General features: G+C 39.9%; 1 protein-coding gene across 5 annotated transcripts in view; it reads left to right on the forward strand.

Annotated features, from left to right (window-relative positions):
• LOC130397471 (uncharacterized) overlaps positions 1-11,430 on the forward strand; it is a 21,427-nt gene extending 9,997 nt beyond the window's left edge. The window contains exons 3-16 of one of the 5 annotated variants that reach the window (XM_056604857.1): positions 101-204; positions 302-574; positions 668-761; positions 900-967; positions 1,072-1,299; positions 1,382-1,465; positions 1,582-1,716; positions 1,883-1,945; positions 2,092-2,211; positions 2,363-2,437; positions 2,654-2,794; positions 3,144-3,209; positions 3,414-3,476; positions 3,709-11,430. In XM_056604857.1, coding sequence (XP_056460832.1) covers positions 101-204; positions 302-574; positions 668-761; positions 900-967; positions 1,072-1,299; positions 1,382-1,465; positions 1,582-1,716; positions 1,883-1,945; positions 2,092-2,211; positions 2,363-2,437; positions 2,654-2,794; positions 3,144-3,209; positions 3,414-3,476; positions 3,709-11,208 — 9,014 coding nt within the window. In that variant the 3' untranslated portion in view covers positions 11,209-11,430. Of the gene's footprint in view, positions 1-100; positions 205-301; positions 575-667; positions 762-899; positions 968-1,071; positions 1,300-1,381; positions 1,466-1,581; positions 1,717-1,882; positions 1,946-2,091; positions 2,212-2,362; positions 2,438-2,653; positions 2,795-3,143 lie in introns of all 5 variants that reach the window. The other 4 variants (XM_056604864.1, XM_056604867.1, XR_008900526.1 and 1 more) reach the window with 4 other exon arrangements.
• Positions 11,431-12,335: the final 905 nt, after the last annotated feature.

The raw sequence follows: 12,335 nt of genomic DNA on the forward strand, positions 1-12,335 counted from the left end.
CAGAATTCTATTGCATGAATGTGTGATGTTTGACTTTTAGATCAACAGCTCGAGATAAGTTATTCATTTTAGTTTTGTGTTGAATTTGTCTTTTTATTAGTGCGTGGCACTGGAGCACGTCACCGTGTCGAGCCGTGGCCTGTCTCTGCCCACACTGGGAAGTTCAACCGATTGGATCTCCCCCCTGAGTCTCCAGATAAGCAGGTAAACTTGTCAAAGACCTTTCAGAAAATAATGTATAATTTAGCTGTGGAATATGTTTGGAGTGGAATGACAACTTTTTATTTGTCCTTATTTATAGTTTGTGCTGTTTGTGGGCGACTCGCATCTGCGTGCGTTGGTTGACCGTTACGTGAGGATGCCAGACGGTTGCCTTTCGTTTGGGTTCCTGTCTACGCCTGGGGCGTCTGCCGCTGAGCTCCGCACCGAGTTGCTGAACGCAGACATCCCCAGAACCCCCGACATCGTTTGCTTGCTGGCTCCGAGCAACAACCTCAAGGCGACGCCTGGCATCGAAGCGGCTGGAGTTGCCTTCGAAGGACTTCTGAGAGCTGCCCGCAGTCGATGGCCTAAGGTAGTTTTTGTGTTACAAAATAAAGTGTATTTTCAAGGCAGACTATTTAACAGAATTGTATAGTGTGTAATCCAAAACTTTTGTGCGGATCAGGTGTTTGTGCTCGATTTCCCTCCCCGGCTGGCGAGTGAATTGGCACCGCAACAATTCCTTCGAGAGGAGTTTCGTCGCGTTGCAGCAAAGAACGGTATGTAAAAATGATTAAGAGATAATGTCAGTATAGAATATCTTTGTAGGAAAGCTTTTAGTGTATCAACACCACCTCTTGGTACCACGTGTAAAATATGTATATAGTGTATGGTTTAATATTTGTTTTCTTCTGCAGATGTAAAGTACTGCGTCACAGCTGACCGCTTTCCGCTGGACTCGCGTGCCTTGTGGAGTCGTGATGGGGTAAGTCGTGTTATAACTTGGCACGTGAGAAATTCATGTAATGTCATTTTTATATGGCAAAAGCAGTTTAATTCAATAATAACCCGTGCTTCTCATTATAATAGATCCACCTGAGTGACGATCTGGGGATGCCGCTTCTCGCGAAGCTTCTGTGGCACTTCTCCTTTCTGCAGCTACAGTCACCTCTGCCTGCTACACCTCCGCCTGTGTCTCCTCCCAAGTCACCCCTGACTGTGAGACCCTTTGCTACCACCGTGGTTGTGAAGGGAGAGGTTTCCCGTCCACGTCCCCTTGACCCCTTCAAGGAAACTGTCGTCGGACGTCGCGGAAAGGTAAAAGTTATAAAATTTTGAAGAGCTTTAGTTTTAGTTAGGCCACATTTATTGAATACTAATTCCCCCTATGTGTTTATAGCGCAGCCAACCTGAGTCCTGGGATGCGCCTGAGGACTGGGATCAGTCTTCCGTGCGGATCCTTCCTCATGAGGTTTGTACATTGGTATAGCTGATAGGAAATTAAACCGTAATGATGCGTACATATGTTGTTTCATTTAAATGCTATTCCTATAAGACAGGGCAAATGGTCAATGGCTCAATTCTGTTTTTTATTTCTAGGTTTGTGTGCCTCCTCTGGTCCTGAGGGAGTGCTTTGTCGTGCTAAACCCTATCCGGTTTAGCACTGACAAGTTGGCTGCAATGGATCGCATTGTTCCATCCAACCTTGATGTCCCCATGGGGAATCGCTCAAGGGTAATTTGTGTGATTTTAATATTAACTGTTTGTGAGTGCATACATATTAATAGCGCCTGTAATCCTATATGACAAGCTTTACATTGTATGGTACAGATAGTTGCATTGATAACAAATGTGTTATATTTCATTAACTTATTATTTCCGTTCTCTTCCATTATGATAGAAACGGAAGGTGGCACATGGAACCACGGCTGTGGTCTCCAAAGGAAAGAAGGCCCGCCTTGAGGTTGGTAATTTCTCAGTGAAATATGTACTTGTTTTTTGGTTGAAACACAGGAACAACTATTTTCTGATTTCGCCTTTAACACAAGAGATAGTCCAACATTCTCTGTGTAGGTATTGTTTTGCCAATGATTTACAATTATTTTCCAGGCACTTCCAACTCCAGCAAGGATTGCCAAACCTTCGAAGCTGGTACCTCCCCCTCGACCTGTTCCAGAAGCTGCTGTGCCAGCCACTCTGGAGGGCAGCGTCTTTGTGCCTTCGAGCAAGGTAATTTGCATACAACATGTGATGATTACACACATTCAGTGAATAGAGTGCGGTTCTCTATTCTTTTTGATATTTCCCTTTAAGAAAGTGTAGTTTTGTGTTTCCATTTGTCAATTGTATTGTACATATAATTCTTACTATGTCATTGCAGTTTGCTCAACCGGAGGGGGATGACCAGACTCTGTGTGTTGATGAGTGGCCGTTTCTTCAAACAGAGTTTTGTGAGGTAAAGGAATGGGGGAAATAAAAAAGAGCATCTTGTAATATTTGGGTTTTGTTGTTAAATTTGTATGTAGCGCCACAAAATACAGGCGTGCACAACACTATGTTTGTTACTGTTTTAAATAAACTACATTAGCAGTAAGTTCTTTGAACTGCCCACTTTTCAATTTTCATGCAATTGTATCTCTCATGATAATTTTGCTCCCTTACCTCATTGTAGAAGGTGAACCAGCCAACTCCTCGGGTTGTCTCTGGACAGAGAAAACAAGAGGAGCTAACACCTTGGGTGCCAAAAGTTGTGATGGCCCAGGCTGATAAACCAACAGCCAATGAGACCAGCTTCTTGGGATGTTCAACCAAGGTAATGACAACAATATAAAAAATGATTTGCAAATAAGCAATCAATCTGTTCCAGGATCAGTATCTAGGAACATTTACATTTTTACTTCATAATTACAATCAACATAGTTTAACTGTTTTTAACATGTTCTTGGTAATATCTACACACTATGAATTGGAAATGTCAAGAAGGTTGGCTGATGAACTTGTTGTGCTCATTTTAATTATTTAAACTGAACTGAAATAAAAGTTTTCTTTGTCCTTAATTCTGTTCACCACAATACACTAAATGTCCCCTTTTCTATGGCTTATGAGTTTGCATGTAGGGGTAAAACTAATTTTTTTAACATTCGTAATGTTTGTGATTGCAGATGACACACATTGAGGACCATGAGCCGTTTGAACCAGCACCTGAGGTCACTGCGAGCAGTCAGCAGGTATGTAATTACTAGTGGAAAAATTGTATACCAACGGGAAAAGCCACAGCTTAAGAGACCCATTTTGTTTTGATGTCTTTATTATTTTAAAACATTGATATGGTGTAAGTGTGCAGTTCTGACTAATTTGCCTATACTATGTACATTTTCAAATTACTTACTGGGAACCAACATGCTTTTAAAAACACTGAATTGTCATTTCAGCAGAGCCCGCCTGAGGACAATGGCCAGCTTGAAGATCGTCATGTAACACTTGGCAATCAGAAGGTACTTATTTTTAACATGTTATTCCCTGTTCCTTGTGAGTTTTCCTGCCATTTATTAGATCTGGGAAATTAGTTAAAGTAATGTTAATATCATGTACAATTCCGTTTTCCCATCATACACAGCCATGAACTACAGCTGATTGATTCCTAGCCTTTTTTATGAATTCCTTGTTAATTTCGATATAAACTATTGGTTACACTCCTTTTTGATTGAACTACTGTTGTGTTTTTAGGCACCCTGTGATTTTGCACCTGCCAGAGCTGCTACATCGAGTCATGTGACTTATGACAACCCTGGGTGTCTTCAAGGATCGTTTGACCAGAGCAGCCACATATTCGGGGAAAATGCAGGTAAGCAGTGTGCTACAAATGGCATAGCGGCGATTATGACCCACACCACCCATAGCGTTCTCAAATGGAAAAAAAAGAACATTCATCATATTCTAAAACAAGGTAATGGCTTGTACACATCTATGCTAGAAAATAAGGAAATCAGTGCAGCCAAAACCAGTGGGCATATTTTCATTTCCGAGTTACCCAGACACTGCAAATTAAACAATAAATTATTTAGTTTGGAATATTTTGATACACTCACTGGAAGTCTTGATCAAAAGGATGATTATGACGCTTCTTTGCAAAACATAGCCATGCCTTTAGAAGAGGCTATTCAGAAGACACTGCTGCAGACAGACACATGCTTGCTCAACATCCAAGGAAGTGTCTGTGCCGTTTTCAAGGTCGAAACTGCTTTTGCAGTTTTCGATCCTCATTCTCGTAGTACTTGGGGTTCGGTTGCACCGGATGGAACCAGCATAGTAGCGCACTATGCTACTGTGTATGAGTTATATGACCATATTGAGAACCTTGTCAATTCCTTATATCAAAATCATCCACATGCTTTTGATATCCCAAACAAGGTGTTTGAAGTCACTGGTGTGAAAGCTGTTGAGGTAAACTCACCATTTACTGCTTTAACTGCACAGCCTGAAGCCAGCACTTCGGCACATGACGGTACTTTGGACACTGACAGTGACTCTGATCTCTGTGACCTTTCGGTAACAGATAGAAATTTCCTTGCATACGCGTCTTTTTCCCTTGAAACTTGTGTCACTTCTACATGTGACACAACTGTAAACATTGACAGTGATCCTCCAATTCACACAGAGGGTGCATCAGATGTCTGTTTCATTTCTGTAACAGATAGCCCCAATATAATATTTACTGGATTGACATCAAGGGAAAAAAACTGGATCTGCAACAAACTGAATGTCGTACCAAGTTTAGATCCAAATATTGTTGTACAAACCTTCGATATGGCACAGCCTGAGCCATGCCAAACAACATCCATTGAAGGTGACGGTAATTGTTTCTTTCGTTCTCTTTCGTCTGTATTGAGTGGTTGCGAGTCACATCACAAGGCCTTTCGAAAGGCTGTAGTGAATCACATCTCAAATAATCCACTTAATTACATTACTTGTCTAAGACGGCAATTTGATTCTGTGGAGCAATATCTCCGGGACTCAAAAATGAAATATGTTGGATCTTGGGCAACAGAGTTGGAAATACAAGCTTCTGCAGATTTGCTCTGTGTTGATATTTACACATACAGTCAACAGAAATGGATTACGTTTACGGCGAACATTGAGCCAATTTCAAGAAAAGCTATATATCTGAATCATTGCAACGAATGCCATTATGAACCAATTGCATGTGTTAAAGGAAAAACCTCTCATACATGCTTTAGTTTAACTAGCTTCTGTGAAATGTCGCACAAAATGTCCAATGCAGACCTTGTTTCACCACGTAAAAAATGTAGTGATAAATTAAAAGATCTAAGGAAAAAGAAAACATATGCTGAAGACACAGAATATAGGCGAGTTAAAAAGCTAAAAACACAAGAAAGATATTATTGTGATGAACAGTATCAAGCAAATCGGAAAACTAGCAGTATCGAAAAATATACTAATAATGAACCGTTCAAACAACAACTCATAAACAGCGGTATCGAAAAATATGCTAATAATGAAACGTACAAAGAAGAAGTAAAAAAACGCAGTATTGAAAAATATGCTAATAATGAACCATTCAAACAACAAGTAATAAACCGCAGTTTTGAAAAATATGCTAATAATGAACCATTCAAACAACAAGTAAAAAACCGCAGTATTGAAAAATATGCTAATAATGAACCATTCAAACAACAAGTTAAAAACCGCAGTATTGAAAAATATGCTAATAATGAACCGTTTAAAGAACAAGTCATAAACAGCGGTATAGAAAAATATGCTAATAATGAGCAGTACAAAGAACAAGTAAAAAACCGCAGTATTGAAAAATATACTAATAATCCTGCCCATCGTGACCAGGTGATACAAAGAATTGTAATCAAATACAGAGAAGATCCGGCTTATAAGCCCTCTGTAATTGAAAGAAACTGTCAAAAGAGACTTAATCTAACCCTCTTAAAACATAATATCGACTTTGTAATTGAACTCTTCCAAGAAGAGGTCAAACATGGACCAGAACATGTTTGTTGTGTATGTCACAGATTATTGTTCCGAAAGCAAGTTAGATTATGTGACGTGTCTTCATTTGAATCCAAGACTTCAACAGTGTCAGCAATTGCAAAACAATGCATTACCACAAAATATCTCCATCAATGTGATAACGCATGTTTAACGCCATGCACACTAAAACAGACAGTTGCTGGGAAATTGTGGATATGTTTCAGTTGCAACTCCAAGATACTCAGTGGTAAGGTTCCCCAGGAGAGCGCTGTTAACAATATGGCATTGGATCCAATTCCTGACGAATTAGGCACACTGAACTCATTAGAACAACACCTGTGCGCATTGAATATTCCCTTTATGCGACTTGTGGCATTGCCACGAGGTTCTCAGAATTCTGTCCATGGGCCGGTGACTTGCGTTCCATCAAACAGCGATGTAGTCACTTCGGTTCTCCCTAGGCTAGAAAATCAAGATTTAATGATCCGAATAAAACTGAAAAGAAAACTTACTTATAAGGGGCATTATCAGTATCAATATGTGCACACTCAAAAAATCCAAAATGCGATAGCCTGTTTAAAGGACATGAATAAATGGTATAAGGACATAGACTTTAACGCAGAATGGGAAAATCCCTTGCCAGAAGATGCATGTTCTGTTTTGAAAGAATGCAACCCAGTTAATGACACTCCATCTGCACCTGAAAGCAGTGACATTACAACTCAATCAGACCAGGTGTCGGATGATGAAGAAGCTGACCACATCTATGAAACTCAAACACACGGGTTACTTTTGGACACATGTTTGCAACCAATTGATATCGCACAGGAAATATTTGATCAGCATTTCGAAAGTGTTTTATCAATAGCTCCAGCTGAGGGCAACAGTCCTGTTAGGCTGCTGACAGATAAGGGCAATGAAGCAAAATGTTTTCCAACTCTTTTCCCCAAAGGGACAGGTACATTCCATGATGCACGGCCCCACAGGCTCACTCTCAGTAGATACATCAACACACGAATCCTAAATGCTGATGGGAGGTTTAGCAGCAACTTGGACTACATTTTCTATGCTCAATATTTATCCGAGGTCAATCAGGTTGTTTCCAAGGTTTCCATAGCGTTGAGAAAAGGTTACCATGCAGGGGAATCATTGGCTATAACTTCCGCCATGCTTTCAAACAAAGACTATGTACAAAATGTCTTAAAAACCGATCTCGGTTACAAGTTCCTTCAACCGATCCGAGGGACTCCAGTTTTTTGGCAAGGTGTACAGAAAAATCTATTTGCTATGGTTCGTCAGCTTGGTGTCCCTACTTGGTTCTGTTCATTTTCATGTGCTGATTTACGCTGGACTGAACTCATCGATGTTTTCATGAGACTACAGAAAATACAGGGAAATGTCAACGACCTGGACTGGTCACAGAGGTGCAATTTACTCAAAACTAATCCGGTTACCGCGGCAAGAATGTTCCAACACAGGTTTCAGACTTTCCTAAATGACGTCATCAAGTCACCAGCTAACCCCATTGGTAAAGTTATCGACACATTTTTTAGAGTTGAATTCCAACAACGCGGCTCACCCCATACTCATTGTCTGTTCTGGGTAGAAAATGCACCGAAAATAGGCAAAAACACAGACCAAGAAGTCACACAATTTATTGATAAATACATCAGTTGTGAACTCCCGCCAGCAACCGACGCATTGCATGAAGTTGTTTCCAGCGTTCAAAAACACAGCTCCAAGCACTCAAAGAGTTGTAGGAAAAAAGGCACAACATGCAGATTTAACTTTCCACGTCCTCCAAGCAACCACACCTTTCTTTGTAGAAGTAAAACAGACGAGGACCAGGAGGTAACAGACGCTGATCCGATAGACGTCTCTATATTAGAAATGCGAAAAGAAAAAGAGGTGGCTAAAAGTGTCATGACAAGGGTCAAACATGCTCTTTCAAGTCCAGACCTAACCTTCGACACTGTGGATCAGCTATTTGCTTCCATTAACATCACCCAGGAAATGTTTGAAAATGCCTACCGATTGACAACCAATAAAAACGCGGTTGTACACAAACGCAACCCATCAGATGTTTACGTTAATCAATACAACAAAGACCTTTTGCGTTGCTGGGATGCCAACATGGACATACAATATGTCTGCGATGCTTTTGCTTGTGTAGTATACATAATATCCTACATCTCAAAAGCAGAACAAGACATGGGCTTATTGTTACAACATACTCAAAATGAAATGAAAAAACATGGAAATTTAGATGCAAAACAAACACTCAATAAGTTGGGAAGTGTCTTTCTCCACAATCGCGAGGTCTCAGCTCAAGAAAGTGTTTATCGAGTTACAAACATGCATCTCAACGAATGCTCAAGACTGGTCACATTTATCCCTACTGGTGAAAATACCGTCAGAATGAGTTTTCCTCTCAGTGTCATTCAAAGCAAAGCAGAACAGGATGACACATCAACAGACTCGATATGGATGACGAGCATAACGGACCGCTATAAAAACCGCCCCCAGGGCGCAATTTTTCATGATATTTGTATAGCCACATTTGCTTCAAAATACAGAGTTCTGTACGGGAAAGAGCAGCACAGCCAGGGCTCTGTTAAACTGGAAAATAACACTGGCTTTGTTAAGATGAGAACTAGGGGACCTGATGCTGTTGCTAAATACGCTCGTTTCTCACAAACCAAATATCCAGAAAAACACTACCACAGTTTGCTACAATTGTTTTTGCCTCATTATTCAACAGATGAGTTAAAACCTCCACCGTACAACAGTTATGAGCAGTTTTACAGGACCGGTTCCATCACTAACAGCAGCAATACAACGCAAAGTGTTAAGGAAGTTGTAGATTTCAATAGATCCCTGTTTGAAGTAGATGCAGATGAGCTCGACAGATGCCAAGAGGTTGCAGGGCACCGCGGGGCTCACGACGAGGCATGGGCAGACCTTTGCCCTGAATCTGAGTTGGAGCGATTAGAATGTCAGGAGGAGATGTCTAACAACAACGACACAAATCACAATGAAAGAGAAGCCATACCGGACTTGCAGTCGGACGCAAAGGCAACGCTGTCTAAAGAATTTCCCACACACTCGATACAAAGAGCTGAAGGTCTGTCCATTATGCGCACGTTAAACGAACAACAGACTCAAATTTTTTACAAAATCCGCGCATGGTGCCTTGACAAAATCAATGGCAAAAACCCAGACCCGTTTCGCGTATTCATTTCAGGGGGAGCAGGCACGGGAAAGTCGCACCTGATTAAAGCTGTGTACTACGAGTCATGCAGACTCTTTGCAAGAATGTCCATTAATCCAGACGACACTCATGTTTTGCTAGCTGCTCCTACAGGAGTAGCAGCATATAATATCAACGGAAGCACAATACACAGCACCTTTGCTATTACTACCACTGCCAAACTGCCATATCAACCTCTAGGAGATGAAAGAATCAATTCGTTAAGAGCCACCATGAAAGACTTACAAATACTCATTTTGGACGAGGTGAGTATGGTTGATCATAAAATCCTGACGTATGTCCATGGCAGACTACGACAAATAAAGCAACAAGGAGATTATGCATTGTTTGGGAATGTATCAATCATGGCAGTTGGTGACTTCTTCCAGCTCGGCCCTGTAAAGGGAACACCTCTTTACCACGAGCAATTGGTGACCGATCTGTGGAACAATCATTTCACTCACATTGAGTTGACAAAGATAATGCGACAAAAAAACAAAGAGTTTGCTGAAACATTAAATCGTCTTAGAAAACACAGAAAAGGAGACAATCTTTACCAGCGAGATGAAGTCTTGCTAAGACAACGCGAGACCGGCGAGGGGGAACTGACACAGGACCTTCACATTTTCGCCACAAACGATGAAGTGGCAGCCCATAACACCGCCATGTTACACAAGACGTGTACGGATTTGGTGCAAATTAAAGCTCAAGATTCTCAGAGAAACCCTACCACAGGACAAGTAACAAGAAAAAATAATCCAAAATTTGATAGTCAGACATGTTTAAGCAGAACGTTAATCGTTGGTCCATCAGCTCGCGTAATGCTCATCAAAAATATAGATCTGTCAGATGGATTGGTCAATGGTGTATTCGGTACCGTTTGCAAAATCACCTTTGAAGGGAACGTTCAGTTTCCCAAAACCATTTTGGTTAAGTTTGACAATGACACAATCGGCAGGAAACTGAGGAGTAGGTCTATATGCTTTGAGCCTCAATTTCAACAAGCAACACCCATAGATGCTGTGGAAGACAAAGTAATGACTGGTGGATCTAGACGCCAATACCCGTTACGCCTAGCATGGGCCTGTACCATACACAAAGTTCAAGGTTTAACTTTAGAAAGAGCTGTAGTGTCCCTTAAAAGGATATTTGCAGCTGGCCAAGCATATGTAGCATTAAGCCGAGTAACGTGTGAGGAAAACCTTATCATTCAAGACTACGCAGCCAAAGCCTTCTATTCGAAACCAGACATCGACATTTCCCTGCAAAAAATGGAACCATTCATTGCAACTCCACCAGCAGAAATAACTTCAACCCTCAAAATATGCCTCCACAACATTCAAGGTCTATGTCAACACATGGAAGACCTTAAACATGACCAGAGAATCTTGAGTGCTGACATCATTTGCGTGACAGAAACATGGCTGGAGCAAAGCACATCAGTCAGTTCCATTGAAATGCCAGGTTGGACTTTTAATCACAAACTCCGGTCCCAATCCTACCATAACATGACCCAATTCCAAGACTTGGTAAACAAACGGCACGGTGGTGTGGGCTACTATCACAAAGACCACATCACTTGTAACATTATACACATGCCGTGCAGTGACTTGGAAGCCATCATGTTTAATGTTCAGCCTTTGAATTACAATTTCATTGTGCTGTACAAACCGCCATCATATCAACTCGCCTTATTCAAACAAAATCTCGCTTTGGTAATGCAACAATTTAACCAACTTTCAGGAGGAAAGGTAATTATGGGTGACTTCAACGACAATGCCCTTGTTTCTAAATCTGCAGAAAATTTCATGCAACAACAAGGTTACACCCAAATTGTCTCTTCGCCAACAACAGAAAACGACACAACAATTGATCACGTTTACATTCGTGACATTAGTCCCACTGATATCAAAGTGCAAATTCTGTCCACCTACTACTCCGATCATGAGTGCCTCTGTTTAGATTTCCTTCTGTAACTGGTTAGCTCGTTTAGCTCGCAGGTTTTAGCACTACCCAATATTTTAAATGTTTTGTCTGTCTTTTCTATTTATTCAAATAAATAATAAATATTAAATATTATATATTTTTTATTTTTTTACATTTTCTATTTTTTCCAATAAATCATGAATTTTCTCCCCATAATTTTTTTATGGATTTGCCCCTCTAATGAAAGCCATAGATATGGTTTTTTTTTTAGCACTACCCAATGATTTAAATGTTTTGTCTTTGTCTTTTCTATTTTTTCTAATCAATAATAAATATTATCAATTATACCTTTTTTTTTTCAATTTTTTCTAATAAATAATACATATTATCCATTTTTTACTTTTTGGATTTTAACTTTACATTTACTCCCCATTTTTTTATTTTTTTTTTTTTTATTTGCCCCTCTAATAAAAGCCATAGCTATTTTGGCCCTTTTCAGCATTTTTTCCCTATTCATCTATAACTTACAATTTACAATAAGGGTACATAGATAAGCTATTTGTTAATGCTTAGTTAATAACTCATAGCTAACTAACCATTTCTAAATACTTGCGTAATGCTTGATTAGCATTAACTAAGTCAAACTAACTGTTATCCTTAGTTAATGCTAATCTAAGCATCAACCAAGTGAAACTAACTGTAATGCTTAGTTAATACTTATCTTAGCATTAACTAAGAATTACAGTTACTTTTACTTAGTTAATACTTATCTTAGCATTAACTAAGTAAAACTAACTGTTAGGCTTAGTTAATACTATGGTAAGTATAGTTAACTAAGCATACTTAATGCCTAACCAATCATTACTTCACATTAAATAGTGTTAAATACGCATTAACAAACCATTGATAACATTACGTAAGTATTAGTCCACATATATATGATGTACCCTCATTGTAGTATGTTAACCATGGATTTAGGTTTCCTTTTTATTCAATCTTTAAAATACCATTTGAATTTTTTTGATTTTTCCTAATTTATTTGCCTCTCAAAACCCAACCCCTCGTCCACGTCGTGAGAGGCGGAAACAGTGTGTCTGTATTCCAGGTCCATCCAAGACGCTGTCTGGATGGACCTGGAAACATGCTGGCCAACGGGGCTCTGGTAAAGCAAACCAAT

This window comes from Gadus chalcogrammus, chromosome 1, assembly GCF_026213295.1.
Source record: "Gadus chalcogrammus isolate NIFS_2021 chromosome 1, NIFS_Gcha_1.0, whole genome shotgun sequence".
Taxonomy (NCBI): domain Eukaryota; kingdom Metazoa; phylum Chordata; class Actinopteri; order Gadiformes; family Gadidae; genus Gadus; species Gadus chalcogrammus.